Source organism: Jaculus jaculus, chromosome 9 (assembly GCF_020740685.1).
Source record: "Jaculus jaculus isolate mJacJac1 chromosome 9, mJacJac1.mat.Y.cur, whole genome shotgun sequence".
Lineage (NCBI taxonomy): Eukaryota > Metazoa > Chordata > Mammalia > Rodentia > Dipodidae > Jaculus > Jaculus jaculus.
Window position 1 is genome coordinate 115,799,107 of NC_059110.1, and position 20,264 is coordinate 115,819,370.

Genomic DNA, 20,264 nt, shown 5'->3' on the forward strand with positions numbered 1-20,264 from the left:
CACCCTTCCTAATCTTACCCCTTCAGTGGTTAGGAATGGGTAACCAAGTTGAGGGGCTGCAGGCACCCTCTTCCAGGCACGGGCTAAGAAGCAGACACCCTCTCTGCAGGACCTCACAGCCCAACTCGCAGCCCAGACCACAGCACCAAACCCCAGCCAAACACTCCCAGGAGGTCCGCAGCTTCCCGGGGGTTAAACCGTAACCTCTTCCATCTTTGACCCTGAAGCCGCAGAAGGGCGGATCCTCCCGACCCGCACCTTGCGGCTGGGCCTGTGTGCATAGGAAAGTGGGGGGGGGGGGGTCGCCAGGGGTCCCTTGCGCGCTCCGTTCCCATCCTCCTCGGGACATTTTTGCTGTTGTTGTTTGATACCTTTGGACCCAGGAGCATGAAGTGGGGCGGGTGTGTGTGGGGAGGGGGGGTTGGTGGGGATCTTAGCAGACTGATAAGAAAGTTTTGGGGGGAGAGTGCTAAGTCACTCTGAAAGAAACCGGTATCACTCCCACTCCCTGGAGGGACCGCCGGTGGGCCGGGGATCTCCAAGCGCCACCTGAACCCCGGGGAGGGGGGGTAGGCGGGGACGCGTGCCGAGCCTCGGTCGCCCCCACCCACCCACCTACCTACCCACCGCCCGTTGCCCGCGCACACCGGGTCACACTCACCAGCACCCGGGTGAATCTCTCTTCCAGCTCCCCGGCAGCAGGCATCGGCTGTTTGGGGGTGGCTTGCTGCTTCGGGGGCGACGCAGCCGGGCCCGCGGGCTGCTCGGTACTGCCGGCCGCGTTGCCCATGGTGGTTCCCACCCAGCCGGCCAGGCGTCTCCAGCCTCGGAAATCCAGCTTTCCGGGAGGATCGGGGCTGAGGCTCCGGGCCCGGGGGTGGGGTGGGGTGGGGTGGGGTGGAGGGGCCGCGGCTGGCGGCGGCAGCAGCGGCGGCGGCGGGGCTGGGCTCGGCGGCGCTCGGCTCAGCGGCGCGCAGGGGCCGGGGCGCGACGTCCCATCGGGGCGGCCCGGTCCGTGCGTCCGTCCGTCCGTCCGTCCGTCCGGGGGGAGCGGGACGGCGAGCTCAGGGCGGCTGGGGTGAGTGGGGGGAGGAAGTCAGGCTGCAGGCCGCCGGGGCCAGAGGGCTGTGCCGGGGGCAGGAAGCTGCGGCGCGGGCTCCCCCCTCGGCGATTTTCGAACTTCTGCTGTGGCTCCCGGTGCGCGCAAACCGCAGTTCGCCGCCGCCGCCGCCGCCGCCGCGCACCCAGCCCCAGGGGGGCGGGCTGCAGGGAGGGGGCGGGCTCGGCCGCGGGCCCGGGGGTCCTCCGCAGCCATGGCACGGCGGCGGCGGCGGCGGCGGCTGGGGGAGGGCGGCTGCCGACCGCTGCACCTGCCGCTCCACCTGCCCGAAGCCCCACAGGCGACAGACCCAGGCCGTGGAGGCGGCGGCGGCGGCGGATGCGCGTTCGCCGGCGCCTCCGGGTCCTAGAACCGCAGCGCTCCGCTCAGCGGGTGAGAGGGGTCGTAGCCTGGGCCTGGAGTCCGCGGAGCAAGATTGCCAACGCATGCCAGCGCATCGTGGGGGACCTGAGACGGTGTTGGGGGGCGGGGGCGGAGGTGTGCAAGGACTGCGGTCCCTGCTTGCATCTCTGACTGAGGAGGTGGGAGCCCCCCTCCCAGGTCCCCCACCTCTGTGTCTCTCCTCTGTTGAGCAGAGGGATGAGGACCACAGAGAACCGTCTGCAAACGAAGAGTCTCAGGACAGGTTGGGGGTGGGGGCACAGACCCAAGCCAGCCCCGACAGTCAGCACCGGTCCCACTCGCACCGGACTGTGCCTCTGCCGGGCATCTTCAGTGACTTTGTCATGCGGGCGCCTACTGGAAAAACCACCACGGTGATGCCAAAGAGAGGGGCATTGAGGAGGAGGGTGAAAGCCAGCTGCTAGGCTGGGGAAGGAGGAGGCATCGCTGAGGAGAGGAAAAAAAAAAAAATCTTGATGTTGTCACCACTAAGGACCTTCGGCGGCCTCTCTTCTGCTGATTACAGAAATGCCTCCGATTCTTCTTTCATTCATCCTGACAATGACCAGTGAAGGTAGGTATGGATGCTCTCATTTCAAAGTGGTTAAGTGACTTGTCCAAGGGCACACAACCAATAAAAAAGGCAGAAGCAGGCCTAGTCTCTCTGTCCACCTCCCAAATCTAGACTCTCTTAGAAGCGGCTGGCCTGGTCTCCCGTCCCTCTTATCCAGGGTGGGAGAGGACTGGGGGGGGGGGGGGAGGTCAACCTTCAGGCCTGGCTCAGTCTCCAGCCTGAACTCACTCCTCTAGTTCCCCATTTTATTTGTGAGGTTTGGATCCTCCAAACACTACCAGGGCACTGCTGCTCTAGGGGATGAGGGGGGGGCGGTTGTCATGCACGGAGTGAGCCCTGGACTTTCTCCAGGCCAGGCAAAGAGCCATAAGAGATGGTTCCTCTGATATAGTTCCCTCCTCCTCCTGTCCTCAAATTCAGAACTACTGACAAGAGTTTAAGCAAACGCTGAAAAATTAATTATCTAATCTGAGGAAGACCCAACATGCACCAGCCCCCTTCCCCCAGCCCGACCTGATTTCAGTCAGCTTTTCTCCCGACAAGGTCACTAGCACTGGCACGCACGAGTGAGAGATGAAATCCTTATTCCACGGACTGACTAGGGGCCTCCTCCGTGGGTCAAAGCAGGAGTCTCCTTGGGCCTGCTGGGAAGATGATCTAATCCCACACTGCCATCTTCCCCAGCCTGGAATACACAAGACCCTGGCCCTTGGGGCCTTGAAATAGCTGAGACATGTTTTCTTTCTAAAAACAGTTTACTTCCTGATTCCTGTATAGCTGTCTGACTTCATCAATAAACTCTTCCTTCTTGCCAGCTGTGTACCCAGCAGTGTGTTTGGTCCTGGGGCTTCGGTGACTGGTGACAAGTCCCTGTTCTTGGACTGTTCACAGTTTAACAAAGGACAGGGTCTAACCTCTGGCTGCTCTGAGGCAGCCTGTGGAAACAGTCAGTATTCATGCTTCCTCTGGCACAGAACTACTTCTCTAAAGGACACCGAGAGGCTGGGAGTGTGCCCCATCACCAGAAATTGACACTCCTTGGGGCTGGAGTGATGGCTCAGCGGTCAAGGCACTTGACTGCAAAGCCTAACAAACCCAGATTCAATTCCCCAGTATCCACATACAGCCAGATGCAGAGTGGCGTGTGCATCTGGAGTTATTTGCAGTGGCTAGAAGCCCTGGCACGCCCATTCTCTCTTTCCGTCTCTCTTCTGTCTCTCTCTCCTTGCAAATAAATAAAATATCGTTTTAGAACATTGGCACCCTTAAGCCGGCCATGGTAGCACATGCCTTTAATCCCAGCACTCAGGAGGCAGAGGTAGAAGGATCATCATAAGTTCGAGGCCACCCTGAGTGAACTCCAGGTCAGTCTGGGCTAGAGTGAAACCCTACCTCGAAAAAACAAACAAAAGTGCCAGCCTGTGTTCTCAATCCTTGAGATCATCAGGATATTCGCAATCAACCACCATTCTTCTCCCTGAGCACCTCCCACCCCCCCAAAAAGAAACTATTAAAAATAAGGCTGGATGAAATAAGGATCTTTTGTGTGGAAAATAACAATCTCAGTGAGCCTACAATTATGCTTCCTGCTAACCAGATATGTGAGTCTCAAAATAAGATGTAGTCAATTATTACCTATTAAATTTGGTTGGGTTGGCAGGAAATATCATCCCAAATTATGATCCACAGAGGAAGAAATTCTACAGAGGCTTATAGTGAAGTTTGATACCAATGCTTTGATAAGTCTGTGCTGCCCCCTTCTGGGAACAGGTGATATGACAACCAAGACAGAGCAAGGCTTCAGAGATGATGGATGGCCTCACACAGCCCAGGTGACATTGCCAGACTGCTGTCACTTTATCACCTCTGATAGAACTGTGCAGTCACTGAGGGCATTCAGATTTCAGACTGAAGCCAAGCATGGTGGTTCACGCCTGTAATCCTAGCACTAGGGAGGCAGAGGTAGGAGAATTGCTATGAGTTCAAGGCCACACTGAGACTACATAGTGAATTCCAGGAACCCTACCTCAAAAGACTAGGGGGAAAAAAAAAAGACTGGAGAGATAGCTTAGTAGTTAAGGCACTTGTCTACAAAGCCAAAGGACCCAGGTTCGATTCCCAGGACCCACATAAGCCAGATGCACAAAGGGGCGCACGCATCTGGAGTTCATCTGCAGTGGCTGGAGGCCCTGGCACACACACTCTCTGTCTCTCTCTCTCTCCCTGCCTATTTCTCTATCTCAAATAAATAAAGAAAAATAAAGTATTTTTTCAAACCTTAAAAGAATTCAGGTGACTGAGCATATTTGCCCAGTAGGTTCCTCTTTAGACAAAGAAAAAAAAGCAGGGTTGGAGAGATAGCTCAATGGTTAAAGGCACTTGCTTGTAAAGTCTGACAGCCTGAGTTCAGTTCACCAGTACCCACATAAAGCCAGATGCACAAGGTGGCCCATGTGTCTGGAGTTCATTTGCAATGGCAAGGGGCCCTGTCATTCTCATTCTTTCTTTCTCCTTGCAAATAAATAAAATATAAATTAAAAAATAAGGGCTGGAGAGATGGCTTAGCGGTTAAGCGCTTGCCTGTGAAGCCTAAGGACCCCGGTTCGAGGCTCGGTTCCCCAGGTCCCACGTTAGCCAGATGCACAAGGGGGCGCACGCGTCTGGAGTTCGTTTGCAGAGGCTGGAAGCCCTGGCGCGCCCATTCTCTCTCTCCCCCTCTATCTGTCTTTCTCTCTGTGTCTGTCGCTCTCAAATAAATAAATAAAAAATTTAAAAATAAATAAATAAATAAATAAATAAATAATAAAAAGAGGTCTGGAGAGATGGCTTAGCGATTGAGGCCCTTACCTGTAAAACCTAAGGACCAAGGTTGTATTTCCCAGGTCCCACGTAAGCACAAGGTGGTACATGCATCTGGAGTTTGTTTGCAGTAGCTGGAGCCCTGGTGCCCCCATTCTCCCTCTTTTTCTCTCTCTCCAATAAATCAAATATAATAAAATAAAGAAAAAGGAGGATTAGGGATATAGATCAATGGTAGAGTGCCTGCTTAGCATGCACAAGGGTCAACCCTCAATACCTTGAGAAAATAAATGAAGGAGAAGGTGAACAGAGTATGGTGGCACATGCTTGAAATCTCAGTATTTGAGTGGTTGAGTCAGGAGGATTATGAGTTCAAAGGTATCCTGGGCTACAAAGCAAGACCTTGTTACAAAAACAAGATGAAAAAAGCTGGGCATGGTGGCACACACCTTTAATCCTAGCACTCGGGAGGCAGAAGTAGGAGGATTGCCATGAGTTCGAAGCCACCCTGACACTACATAGTGAATTCCAGGTCAGCTTGGAGTAGAGTGAGACCCTATCTTGAAATAACAAAAACCAATAATAAATAAATAGAAAAACAAGAAGATGAAGAAGGAGGGAGAGGAGAAAAGAAAAAAATCCAGGCAGGCAGGGGTACATCTCTGCGATCTCAGCACTTGAAAGGTTGAGGCAAAAAGGATCAGTAGTTCAAGTCAAATCCCTATTACATAGTAAGTTAGAGGCCAGCCTGGGCTACATGAGACCCTACCCTTAAAAAAAAACAAAAACAGTATTTAATCCCAGCATTTGGGAAGCAGTGGTAGGTGGATTGCTGTGAGTTTGAGGCCACCCTGAGACTCCAACTCCAGGTCAGCCGGGGCTAGAGTGAGACCCTCCTTCGGGGGGGGGGGAAGGAAGGAGGGGGGAAGGAAGGAAAGAAAAGAAGATGAAAGATTTCTATTTCTACTTGTTGGAATTTGCAGAGGGAAAATCACAAGAGCAGTGTCTTGAAGGTGCTGAGGGAACAAGGGCAAGGACAGAGGCAGGAGCAGAAGTTCCCAGTGAACTTCTTCCCGTATCATTCTTTTTAAATGTGTGACAGCCTTCACTTGTAAATAATTTTCAGTACACCAAATAGTAACATGTAACAAGTCCTTGAGTCCTATCTTCTCGTCATTTTGATTGAGATAAACTCACAGCAGTCCAAAGAACTATATTACTATTCATTCTTCTAACCCTCAGCCAGAATGGACCTTTTAAGGCTGGCTGCTACATCACGCAAGTTACAAATAACTTACTTACTTACTATTCACAGGTAAAGCCCCTGACCTTTAAGAAAGTATAAGGGAAAGAAAATCAATCCTTTCCTTTCTTCAAAGAATGGAGTTTTTTTTCCCTAGTAGACTAAGAAAAAGTCAGGGCTGGAGAGATGGCTTAACAGTTTAAGGCACTTGCTTATAAAGCCTGATGGCCTGGGTTTGATTTTCCAGTAACCATATAAAGCCAAAGTGGCACATGTATCTGGAGTTCATTTGCAGTGGCAAGAAGCTCTGGCATGCCTATTCTGACCACCCCTATCTCTACTTAAAAATAATTAATTTTTTAAAAGTTTAAAAAGAAATGAACGTGGTGGCACACATCTTTAATCCCAGCACTCAGGAGGCAGAGGTAGGAGGATCACCCTGAGTTCGAGGCCACCCTGAGACTACACAGTGAATTCCAGGTCAGCCTGGGCTAGAGTGAGACCCTACCTGGAATTCACTCTGTAGTCTCAGAGTGGCCTTGAACTCACGGTGATCCTCCTACCTCTGCCTCCTGAGTGCTGGGATTAAAGGCGTGCGCCACCACCCCTGGCTTTACACTTTTTTTTTTCGTTTGCTCATTTGTTATTGCTTGAACTCATACCAATCCTCCTGCCTCGGCAAAAATAATAATAATAATAAAGAAAGAAAGTAAAAGTCAGCATTGTCTTGGCTTTTCACCTCTCCTGAATTTCCAGGTCCCTGCTTCTGATGAGCCCCTCATCTTGGTCCTGCTTGGCTGAGATGGGGGCCCCTACTCCGCCATGGGCTCTCTACTGGCTCCTGCCAGCCACACAGCAGGAGCTCTCTGTACTTTCTCCTCTTTCCCTCTTAATCTAATAAAGCCTCTTTAAAAATTCTTAGAAAAAAGTCAACATTGTTATATTTTGCTTGATATACACAGGAAAACAGTATATAATTGCTAAGGTACACAAAGTGAAAATATGAAACTTTTGGATAAGTACTGAAGCTGTACAAAGAGCTAAAACTGCTGCTCTCCAAAAAGTGAAGGGGCCTACTACAGCACAGAGAAATAATTCAATCCCTTTCTTTTGTATTTATCTTTCTAAAAAAATACTTATTTAAGTCAAGCATGGTGGCGCACGCCTTTAATCCCTGCACTCGGGAAGGCAGAGGTAGGAGGACCACCGTGAGTTCCAGGCCACCCTGAGACCACATAGTGAATTCCAGGTCAGCCTGAGCTAGAGTGAGACCTTACCTCTAAAAACCAAGAAGTAAAATAAAACCTTATTTATTGCCAAGGGAGAGAGAGAGAATGAGCCTACCAGGGCCTCATGCCCTGCAAACTCACAAACTCCAGATGGATGTGCACCCCTTTTTTTGCATCTGGCTTCACGGGAGTTCTGGGGAATCAAACCCAGGCCAGCAGGCTTTGCAAGAAAGCATCTTTAACTGCTGAGCCATTTCCCCAGCCCGAGAAATAATTTAATTCCTTATTTATTATTATTGTTATTATTATTATTTTAATTTATTTTATTTATTTATCTTTTGTTTTGCGAGGTAGGGTCTCACTCTAGCTCAGGCTGACCTGGAATTCACTATGGAGTCTTGGGGTGGCCTCCAACTCTCAGCGATCCTCCCACCTCTGCCTGGGATTATGGCCTGCGCCACCATGCCTGGCTATTTAATGCCTTTCGTAAGAACAGAACTTGAGCTTTGCCAAGGTTTCCTGTCCACGAGGGTATCTCCAGTGCCAACTCATGGGACGTGTGCTCCTTCTCCTGCTCATGTGAATCTCTCTCTGGCCAGTGTCTCTCATAAAGGCCAGGAGTTTATCCAAGACTTCATCCCCATTCTGGAGGACGGTCATCTTCTCCTGGGTCCGCTTATCCACCTCCATGCTGTAGCTTCCAAGGGCCACCAGTTTTCTTGGCCTTGAACTCTATCTCCCTCTGCTGGTGGTACTGTTTAATCTCAGCCTGGGCTGCCTGCGTGATTAAACATCCGGTGCTCTCACCTGTGGGCCTGGGACACTTTTTCTTTTCTCTTCTTTTCTTTTCTCTTCTTTTCTTTTCTTTTCTTCTTTTCTTTTCTTTTCTTCTTTTCTTTTCTTTTCTTCTTTTCTTTTCTTTTCTTCTTTTCTTTTCTTTTCTTCTTTTCTTTTCCTTTCTTTTCTTTTCCTTTCTTTTCTTTTCCTTTCTTTTCTTTTCCTTTCTTTTTTCCTTTCCTTTCTTTTTTCCTTTCCTTTCTTTTTTCCTTTCCTTTCTTTTTTCCTTTCCTTTCCTTTCTTTTTTCCTTTCCTTTCTTTTTTCCTTTCCTTTCTTTTTTCCTTTCCTTTCTTTTTTCCTTTCCTTTCTTTTTTCCTTTCCTTTCTTTTCCTTTCCTTTCCTTTCCTTTCCTTTCCTTTCCTTTCCTTTGTTTCTTTTCTTTTCCTTCTATTTTAATTTCTTTATTTGAGAGAGAAAGAGGCAGAGAGAGAATGGGCACTCAGGGGCCTCCAGCCACTACAAACGAACTCCAGATGCGTGCGCCCCCTTGTGTATGTGGCTTACACGGATCCTGAAAAGTCAAACAGGGATCCTTTGGCTTTGTAGGCAAATGCCTTAACTGCTAAGCCATCTTGCCAGCGCCCCCCCACTTTTTATTTCCTTTGAGATAAGGTTTCACTTTAGACCAGGCGGACCTGGAATTCACATTCACTGTGTTGTCTCAGGCTGGCCTCAAACTCACAATGATCTTCCTACCTCTGTCTCCAGAGTACTGGGATTAAAGGTGTGACCAAGAACCAAGACCTGCCCTGCAGGCTGCTGTCCTGCTCCCTGTAACTCGTGGAAAGCTCCTGGCATATTGCCTGGCACAGTTTGATGTTCAGATTTCAGTGACTATTGCCATTTAAAGGGCACATGCCTCTAATCCCAGCATTCAGGAAGCAGAGGTAGAAGGATCCCTGTGAATTCAAGGTCACCCTGAGACTACATAGTGAATTCCAGGGCAGCCTGGACTAGTGTGAGACCCTACCTCAAAAAATGAAAAATAAATAAATAATTTTTTTTAAAAAAGAAATTTTTTTAAAGTTCTATATAAACCTGGCAGGTGGCACATGCCTTTAATCCCAGCACTCAGCAGGCAGAAGTAGGAGGATCACCATGACTTCAAGGCCACCCTGAGAGTACATAGTGAGCTCCAGGTAATCCTGGGCTAGAGTGAGACCCTATCTTGAAAAACAAACAAAAAGTTCTATGTATACAGGTTGAGGGCATAGCTCAGAGGTACAGTGGTAGAGCACTTGCTTAGAATGTAAACCTTGGGTTCAATCTCAAGCATAGGGGAAGAGGGACTTTCCCAAATGTTGCATGCATCAAGAGTGACTGGAGATTGTTTGTAGAGACAGGTGGTCCTGTTGTACCCATTCTCTCTCTCTTTCTATCTCTCAATATGTATGCGTGTGGCGTGTGTGTGTGTGTACACACTTTTTTTTTTTTTTTTTTTGGTTCTTCAAGGTAGGGTCTTGCTCTAGCCCAGGCTGATTTATGAATGAACAGATTAATACTGGTATCCCAGTAATGGGTTTCTGATAAAAGGGTAAGGTTGCCCCCGCCTTGTGTGTGCTCTTAACACCTGATACCTTCCACCACAGGGTTAGATAGTAAGAAGATTTTCACCAGGGTCATCCTCTCAGTGATGGAGCACCAGTTTCCAGATAGGTAAGAAATAAATCTCACTTTTTTTTTAATAAAGGACCCAGTCATGTGATCAGCTCTGCTTCAAGCTCCTGCATGTATGTCTTCTTCTGTAACCTGCTACTACAAACTGAAATAAATAACCCTCCCTCCCTTAAAAATAAATAAATTAAATAAATAAATAAATACCCAGTCTCAATCATTCTGTTATAGCCACACAGAACAAACAAAGCAGCCTCATTATATACATATGGAGACTGGGGCCCAGAGAGATTGGGTGATTTGTTCAAACCAGGAAAATGGCCAAGCAGAGACAAGAATGGGAGAACAGGGAAGAATTAGACCCAAGGCTGCCCAGGAAGAGCTCCTTCCTTGCCTTGCTGAGGGCAGGTCTGTGTGTCACAGGGCTCTCAGAGGAACCCCACATCTACTCCTCACGTGTGTGGGTCCAAAGGCTTCTGGGGTCCCAGGTGCCTGGGGTACTGAATCCTGAGCTATACAATATGGTAGTCACTTGCCACATGTGGTTATTAAATTGTTAACTATTCAAAATGGGAATATAAGCCGGGTATGGTGGTCCATGTCTTTAGTGCCAGCACTTGGGAGGCAGAGGTAGGAGGATCACTGTGAATTTAAGGCCACCCTGAGACTACATAGTGAATTCCAGGTCAGCCTGAGCTAAAGTGAGACCCTACCTCGAAAAAACAAAATCAACAACAACAACAAAAAGACAAAACAGGAGGACTGGAGAGATGGCTTAGCGGTTAAAGTGTTTTCCTGCGAAGGTTTGGTTCCCCAAATCCTATGTAAGCCAAATGCACACGGTGGCGCATGCATCTGGAGTTCATTTCCAGTGTTTAGAGGCCCATTCTCTTTCTCTCTCTCCTTCTCTTTCACTCTTCTAATAATAAATAAGTAAAAATAGTAAAAACCAAAACAGGAAACTCAGTAGCAAAGGCCAGTAAGCTAGAAAAGAGATATAAAGGGAAGATAAAGGAAGGGCGGGGGGTACTTAAAAGGATGGCATTGTATATATGTAGGTAAGAACAGATTAATGGGGATGAAAAGGCCCAAGTGAGGTCAGGGGAAGAGATTGAATAAGGAAAGGTGGAGGGAGGGCTAATCAAAATCTAAGACAATATAAATAACGCATATGGAAACCTACTTTTTTGGACAATGGAACACTCAGGAGCCATAGATTGTTACTAGAAAATTTTCAGTGCCAGGGATGGGATACCTTCCAGTGAGTTGTTGGCCAGGAAGGTGCCTGATGCCACCAAAACATTACAGGGTATTGCCAAGACTCTTGGTTTCCCACCAGGAATAGATGGTGAGACCCTATTGCTGAAGACTCCACATACTTGGGCTCCAAGGCCACTGAAAAATCCTGCTGGAACTGAGCTGATAACCTCCTCCATGTAGACCAGCTGACAAAAACCTTGAAAAAGCCATTCTGCATGCAGTTCAATGGGAGAGAGAAAAATCACCAGTGAAGATACTCAACAGTGGACATTGCAAGCCTTATATTTTGCCAGCCAGGCCAAATGAGCCAATGGGTTCAATAGTGGCACATCTGTCATGGTGGAAACCAACTGCCCTCTAATCAGACTACAGGCCAACTCCATGGGAGGGAATACATCCCTGATACTGAAAACTTAAAACAGGGGTCATCATGAGCCCTAGGGGTGTAACATCTGCTGCTGTCTGGCTAAATGTATGCTCATCAAACTGCCCAGTAAGCACCTCTCTTAATGTTCATACATACATACATACATACATACATACATACATACATATTTTGTTTTGTTTTGTTTTTTTGAAGTAGGGTCTCATTCTGGCCCAGGCTGACCTGGAATTCACTATGGAGTCTCAGGGTGGCCTCAAACTCATGGCGATCCTCCTACCTCTGCCTCCTGAGTGCTGGGATTAAAGGCATGTGCCACCACGCCCAGCTTTCATACCTACATATTAATGCTACTCTCACTTTTGGTTGAAAACCTTCTCTTTTCAGATGGAAGTGATCTTGGGATGACTCAGAAGGCATCATGGTGCTGGGAAGAAGTGACGGGAGTGCTCAGCACTGCAGTATCTCTATCACACCTTCCAAGGCTCAGGGTCCATTGCGGAAGAGGTGGCGGAAAGAATGTAAGAGCCAAAGGAAGGGTAGGACTCCTTACAACGTGCTCCTCCAGACACAAAATGGCCTGGATATCCATGACCTCATAGTGCCTGACACTACCTACACAAGACCATCATAAGAGGAGGAAAAGATCATGACATCAAAATAAAAGAGAGACTGATTGAGAGGGGGAGGAGATATGATGGAGTTTCAAAGGGGAAAGTGGGGGGAGGGAGGGCATTACCATAGGATATTGTTTACAATCATGGAAGTTGTTAATAAAAAATAAAATAATAGCCGGGCGTGGAGGCGCATGCCTTTTATTCCAACACTTGGGAGGCAGAGGTAGGAGGATCGCTACAAGTTCAAGGTCATCCTGAGACTATATAGTGAATTCCAGGTCAGCCTGGGCTACAGTGAGACCCTATCTCAAAAAAACAAAAAACAAAAAATCATTTGGGGCTGGCAGGATGGCTTAGCAATTAATACACTTGCCTGCAAAGCCAAAGAACCCAGGTTTGATTCCCCAGGACCCACGTGAGCCAGATGCATAAGGTGGCACATGCTCTTGGAGTTTGTTCACACTGGCTGGAGGACCTGGCATGCCCATTCCCTTTCTCTCTTTCTCTCTCTCTCTCCCTCTTCCTCTTTCTCTCTGTCAAATAAATAAATAATAATAAATTAAAGCAGTGGGAAGGAGTGGAAACGGAATAGCAGCTTGTGACAGAAAATAGCACACACACAGGCACAGTGTGCTGTGGGGAGAGAAGCCACGTGTCTGCTGACAGTGGGGGCTGTGGGGCTAAAGGGGGAAGGCAGATATCTGGAAGGATCCACAGGCCCAGTCCTCAAGGTCTAGGGGGACATAATAAGTTTATGCTCCTGGTCAGGTGTGGCGTGAGGGACATGATAATAGTACCAAGAATTAGATGGAAGGCTTGAAGATGGTTTAGAGAATTCTTTAACCACTGACAGGGAGGAAGCAGTGACTGACAGGAAGGGAAGGCAGGGAGGGATCTTCCAGAGAAAGGACACGGCTTTAATGGAAGGATGAGCGAGAACTGACTCAGGTTCTGAGTGGGGTGTTGGAGATATGGTGAGGTCACCACAGGGACAAGGACGAAGGGAGAGAAGCAAAGCAAACCACTTTGGATTTCTGGGCTCTGAGCAGTACCACTGAGCAGTACCGCCGGTGAGTGGGGTCAGAGATGGTGTTTCACGACCACCCTCCTGCTTGCTGCACAGAGGCAATGCTGAAGTCACCAGAAGACCAGTGCTCTCCAAGTCAGGGACGCATCTGAGGGCAGGAACTAAGGGAACTGCGATCTCCACGTGAATGTGGGCAGTACATGAGGAAGATCAGGACCTGCTGAATGTCCGTCCCTCAGAAGCCACTTCCCTCCAGACCTACTCCACAGCCAGCTGGCTTCCCTGGCTAGCGTCATTGATTGACGTGGGTAAGGGTGAAGTCCAGGAAAGCTAAGTGTGGCCTCCAGAGGCCTCAAGGAGCTGGCCAGTCAGCCAAAGTGGATGCCCTGGGTGAGGTTTTGAGGGTAAGAACTGTAAAGACAATTGAGTTGGGCAATTAAGATGTCCCCAGTAGACTTCAGAAAGAATGCTTTTATGGGCAGATGCTGAATTTCAGTGGTCAGAGCGGGAAAGCAGGAGAAAGAAAGTGAACAGCTCGAATGGACCAGCAGAGAGAGAAGAGTACACACATAATTAAGGGCGCTTTTCTTGTTTGGAATATCTGATTTTCTGACTGACAGATCAGAACATAATCCTTCAAGTTTCTAGATCCCTACTAACCCCTTAATTATAAAGAACCTCACATCAAAGCTGGGCATGGTAATGCCCGCCTTTAATTCCAGCACTCAGGAGGCTGAGGTAGGATGATCACCATGAGTTCGAGGCCAGCCTGAGACTACATAGTGAATTCCAGGTCAGCCTGGGCTATAGTGAGACCCTCCTCGAAACAACAACAACAAAAATGTCAGCTGGGCTTGGTACATATTAGAACTCACAGTGATCCTACCTCAGCCTCCCAGGTGCTGGGACTAAAGGTGTGCGCCACCACACCCAGCTCAATATATATTCTTTTTTTGGTTTTTGTTTTTATTTTTTGAGGTAGTGTCTCGCTCTAGCCAAGGCTGACCTGGAATTCCCTATATAGTCTCAGGGAGACCTCGAACTCGTGGTGATCCTCCTACCTCTGCCTTCCAAGTGCTAGGATTAAAGGCGTGAGCCACTATGCCCTGCAACTCAGTATATATATGTATTTTGGTTTTTCGAGGTAGGGTCTCACTCTAGCCCAGGCTGACCTGGAATTCACTATGGAGTCTCAGGGTGGCCTTGAACTCACGGGGATCCTGCTATCTCTGCCTCCTGAGTGCTGAGATTAAAGGCGTGCGCCACCACATGGGCTCAAAGTATTTTTTTTAAAAAAGGGAACAGGAGTGCTTTGAAAAAAATACCATGAAAGATGAAAAATGATAAGGAAATGCTTTAGAATGAAAGAAGCATGACCAGACATGATGAATGGGGATATTGTTCATTACATGTCCTTGGGTTCAATCCCTAGCATGGAAAGAAAGAAAGAAAGAAAGAAAGAAAGAAAGAAAGAAAGAAAGAAAGAAAGAAAGAAAGAAAGAAAGAAAGAAACAGAGAGAGAAAGGAAGAGAGAAAGAAAGTAGAAAAAAGGAGGCCTGGAGAGATGGTTCAGTGGTTAAAGGTGCTTGCTTCTAAAACCTAATGACCCAGGTTCAATTCCCCAGTACCCACATAAAGCCAGGTGCTGGAGTTTGTTTGCAATGACAAGAGGTTTGTCCATAGCCTCTCTCTCCTTGCAAATACACACATAAACAAAAATATTTAAAAAGAAAAAGACAGGACTGGAGAGATAGTTTAGCTTAGTGGTTAAGGCACTTGCTTGCAAAGCCAAAGGACCCAGGTTCAATTCCCCAGGACCCACATAAGCTAGATGCACAAAGTGGCACATGTGTCTGCAGTTCAGTTCGTTGGCAACAGCTGAAGGCCCTGGCCTACCCATTCTCTCTTTTCCTCCCTCTTCCTTTCTCTCAAATAAATAAACAGAAATAAATATTTAAGGAGACTCTTAACTTGAAAAAAACACTAAAAAATTTTAAGGCTGGAGAGATGGCTTACTGGTTAAGTGCTTGCCTATGAAACCTAAGGAACCAGGTTCAGTTCCCCGGTACCCATGTAAGCCAGATGCACAAGGTTACACATGCATCTGGAGTTTGTTTGCAGTGGCTGGAAGCCCTGGTGTGCCCATTCTCTCCCTCTCTCTATCTGCCTCTCTCAAATAAATAAATAAAAATAAAATATTCTAAAATTATATTAAAGAAAAAGAAAAAGAGTTACGTGAACATGTGACCCCAGTCCAGATCATACACTAGAGGGAGAAAAAATAGACTCTGGAGAGTCCTCTGAGTCACCTTGGAGTAAAGACAGTAGATTAAAGTCTTAAACCAGGCATAGATTTCCAGGAGGTGAAAAGTCGGCTCTGGTGATGCAAGAGAATGTCCTTGTTCTTAGGAAATAATGCCCATGAATGTATGGGTCAAGGGGCAGGTGCTCAAACACAGTGCCCGGGGCAGAACCCAGGGCCTCTCCTAAGTAAGTGCCAGACACATGCTATACCACCGAGGCACATACATCCCACATATGTGTGAGAGAGCAAAATTCTAACAACTGGTGAATGTGATAAAGAATATGAAGGATCTTTTTATCATTGTTGAAACTCTTCCATTAGCTTGAAATAAGGTCCAAATAATTTTTTTGTTTTGTTTTTCGAGGTAGGGTCTCACTGTAGCTCAGGCTGATCTGGAATTTACTATGTAATCTCACGGTGGTCTCGAACTCACGACGATCCTTCTACCTCTGCCTCCCAAGTGCTAGGATTTCTTTTTTTTTTTCTGGTTTTTCAAGGTAGGGACTCACTCTAGCCCAGGCTGACCTGGAATTCACTCTGTATTCTCAGGGTGGCCTGGAACTCACAGTGATCCTCCTACTTCTGCCTCCCAAGTGCTGGGATTAAAGGTGTGCACCACCACGCCTGGCTATTTTTTTTTTTTTTTTTGATACTGACTGATACATTCATAACCCCACAGTGAATTCCAATAACCCCACTGAGGAGGGGCCTCAGTGGACTGGGAGTGGGAGAGAGGGAATATAATATAAGAGAATAACCCAAGGGGACTATGACCAACATGTGATTTGTTTGTTGTTGCAGTCTGGGTCGCATTGCTGGTAGAAATCACCCAACCAAGAGCAGCTTCTGGGAAAAAGAGGTTTATTTGGCTTACAGGCTTGAGGGGAAGCTCCACAATGGCAGGGGGAAAACCCCCTGGCCAACATAAGGTGGATCACAGCAACAGGAGGGTGTGCCAAACACTGGTATGGGGAAACTGGCTATAAAGCCCATAAGCCCGCCCCCAACAATACACTCCCTCCAGGAGGCATTAATTCCCAAATATCCATCAGCTGGGAACCTAGCATTCAGAACACCTAAGTTTATGGGGGACACCTGAATCAAACCACCACATTCCGCCCCTGGCCCCCATAAACCGATATCCATACATGATGTAAAATACAATGCATTCAGTCTAACTTTAAAAGTCCCCATAGTTTTTATCAATCCCAATGATGTTCATACATCCCCATAGTTCAAGATCTTTTAACTGAGCCATAATACCAAAAAATAACCTCAAAAAACCCATAATGGCACAGAACAAATATTCACACTGCAATAGATGGCATTGGGCATAGCAAAGAAACATTCAACCAATACAAGATTTAAAACAACCAGGGCAAACATCAAACTCTGTAGCTTCAAGTCCAGCAACTCTAGCCAGTGACAAATCTTCAAGTCCGATAATTCTAACCAGCAACAAGTCTCTGGCATTCCAATTCCGCCCCTCCAGCTAGGCTACTCACAGTCCTGGGAAACTTCATTGGGGCCGGCAGCTCCTCGACAGCCATCTCATGGTCCCGGCATCTCCACTGGGTCTCCACTGCAAGCCACAGTTCATCCTCATGGCCCCATGGGTCTCTACACAGGCAACCAGTAAACCCACTTCACACTGCCCATGCCATTTCCAAAACACAAAACCGTGTTGCAAACTCAATGACCCTCTTTCCAGCCTTTCTTATACTCCATGATACCAGGTAGGGTGCCAATTTGTTAATCCAGGGGGGAATAAAGCAGACTTTAAAGAACAGGACACTCCTTGAGCACTCAGGCCCCTTCAAAAGAGTCTACATTCTTGTTGCCCCAGCGCAGGTCAGCTAGCCCAGTCTCAAAGGTTGTAATCTCTCAGTTGCAGCTGAACGGGCAGCTGTTCACCCAAAGATTTTTCTTTCTGTGCCATCTCCCACTGCTCACACCAGTTCATTTCTACGCAAAGCAACCCTGCACAACTTCTCAGGACATGGGCACAAGAGCAAGCTTCTCACACAAACTGCTAGCCCAGTCCAGGCAAAGCTTTTTCTCACCCTCATAAACCAAACCTCACAGTCCATAGTTCTTACTGCATTCAGATCTTGCAGCTCAGACCAGAACAGTCCATCAAGCTGTACTTACAGCACTGCAAGGCATCTCTTAGACCAAGGTTTCAACTCCTTCCACATTCCTCTTGAAAACCAGCTCCAAAAGGCCAAAGCCACACAGTCAGGTGTCCAGCAGCAATCCCACTCCTCGGTACCACTTTACTGTTGCAGTCTGGGTCGCATTGCTGGTAGAAATCACCCAACCAAGAGCAGCTTCTGGGAAAAAGAGGTTTATTTGGCTTACAGGCTCGAGGAGAAGCTCCAAAATGGCAGGGGGAAAACGATGGCATGAGCAGAGGGTGGGCATCACCCCCTGGCCAACATAAGGTGGATCACAGCAACAGAAGGGTGTGCCAAACATTGGCATGGGGAAACTGGCTATAAAGCCCATAAGCCTGCCCCCAACAATACACTCCCTCCAGGAGGCATTAATTCCCAAATATCCATCAGCTGGGAACCTAGCATTCAGAACACCTAAGTTTATGGGGGACACCTGAATCAAACCACCACATTTGTACAGTAAAGTTCATAATTAATAAAAATTAAATTCAAATGTGGTGGAACACACCTTTAATGCCAGTACTCTGGAGACAGAGGTAGGAGGATCGCTGTGAGTTTGAGGCCACCCTGAGACTAGATAATGAATTCCAGGTTAGCTTGGGCTACAGCAAGACCCTACCTCAAAAAACTAAAAAATACACCCAGTGTAGTGGGACATGCCTTTAATCCCAGCACTCAGGAGGCAGAGGTAGGAGGATCATCATGAGTTCAAAGCCACCCTGAGACTACATAGTGAATTCCAGGTCAGCCTGGGCTACAGCAAGACCCTACCTTGAAAAATAAATAAATAATAAAATAAGATAGAGCTGGAGAGATGGCTTAGTGGTTAAGGCATTTGCCTGTGAAGCCTAAGGATCTAGATTCAATTCTACAGAACTTACATAAGCCAGATGCACAAGGTGGCATATGTGTCTGGAATTTGTTTGCATTGGTCAGAGGCCCTGGCACACCCATTCTCTCACTCTCTCTGCCTGCCTCTTTCTCTCTCTCTTTTCTTAATATAGTTTAAAAAATAAATAAAACTTTTAATTTTTAAAAATTGTACTTATTTATTTACAAGCAGAGAGATAGAGAGAGAGAGAGAGAATGGTCACACCAAAGCCTTATGCCACTGAAAAGAAACTTCAGATGCATGTGCCACCTAGTTTCATCTGGCTTTACATGAGTACTAAGGAATCAGACTTGGGTAGTTAGTCTTTGCAGGCAAGCACCTTAACCACAGAGCCATCTCTCCAGCCCTAAAAAAAAAATATATATATATATATATATATATATATATATATATATATATATATATATACACACACACATAGCTTTTATCAAGGAAGTTTCACTCTAGGCCAGGCTGGTCTGGAATTTACTCTGTAGACCCAAACTGGCCTTGAACTCATAGCAATCCTCCTACCTCAGCCACATAAGTGCTGAGACTAAAGGCATATGTCAACACACTTGGCTAGAATGTGTGTGTGTGTGTGTGTGTGTGTGTGTGTGCGTGCGCGTGTGCTTGGGTTTGTTGTTGTTTGCTTGTTTTTGTTTTTTCGAGGTCGGGTCTCACTCCAGCCCAGGCTGACCTGGAATTCACTATGTACTCTCAGGATGGCCTAGAACTCATGGTGATCCTCCTACCTTTGCCTCCGAGTGCTGGAAAAAAAAAATTTTTTTAATGCAACAAAAACTATTCAGGGGATATGGAGAGATGGTTTAGTGGTTAAGGTGCTTGCCTGCAAAGCCGAAGAAAACAGGTTCAAATCCCCAGGACCCACATAAGCCAGATGCACAAGGTGACACATGCATCTGGAGTTCATTTGTAGTGGCTGAAGGCCCTGGAGTACCCATTCTCTTTTTCTTTCTCTTTCTCTTTCTCTCTCTTTCTCTCTGCCTCATTCTTTCCCTCTTAAACAAAAAATAAAATAAAATAAAAATTTAGTAGCCAAGTGTGGTGACACACGCCTTTAGTCCCAGCACTAGGGAGGCAGAGGTAGGAGGATCACCATGAGTTCCAGACTACCCTGAGACCACATAGTGAATTCCAGGTCAGCCTGAGCTAGAGTGAAACCCTACCTTGAAAAAAAAAAATTATCCAGGCATGATGGCACATGCCTTTAATCCAGCACTTGGGAAGCAGAGGTAGGAGGAACACTGTGACTTTAAGGCCAGCCTGGGACTACACAGTGAATTCCAGGTCAGCCTGGGCTAGAGTGAAACCCTTGAAAAGTAAAAAAATATATATAAAAATAAATAAATATAATATAAAAAATAAATAATATATTATATTATAATATAAATAAGTAAAAATAATAAACCTGAATGTGGCACACATCCTTACTTCCAGCTCTTGGGAGGCAGTGCTGGGAGGATGGCCATAAACTGAAGGCCAGCCTGGCCTACATAACAAGTTGCAGGCCAGGCTGGACTACAGAGTTAGACTGTCTCAAAAGAAAACAATTATCCCAGCACTCGGGAGGCAGAGGTAAGAGGGTCGCTGTGAGTTTGAGGCCACCCTGAAGACTTCATAGTGAATTCCAGGTCAGCCAGGCTAGAGCAAGAGCTTACCTCAAAAAAAAAAAAAACCAAATTATTATTATTACTATTACTATTATTATTATTATAAGTACAAAAGGGGCTATGGGTAATTCACTGGTAGATCACTTGCCTAGCATGCACAAGGCCCTGAGTTCAACTCCCAGTGCTGCAAATA

At 47.1% G+C, this 20,264-nt stretch overlaps 1 protein-coding gene across 4 annotated transcripts in view; it reads right to left on the minus strand.

Moving 5' to 3' along the window:
• Positions 1–821, minus strand: part of Fmnl1 (formin like 1) — a 34,748-nt gene extending 33,927 nt beyond the window's left edge. For all 4 annotated transcript variants that reach the window (XM_045159593.1, XM_045159592.1, XM_004655325.2 and 1 more), the window contains exon 1: positions 662–821. In XM_045159593.1, coding sequence (XP_045015528.1) covers positions 662–790 — 129 coding nt within the window. In that variant the 5' untranslated portion in view covers positions 791–821. The remainder of the gene's footprint in view (positions 1–661) is intronic.
• Between the last annotated feature and the right edge of the window lie 19,443 nt (positions 822–20,264).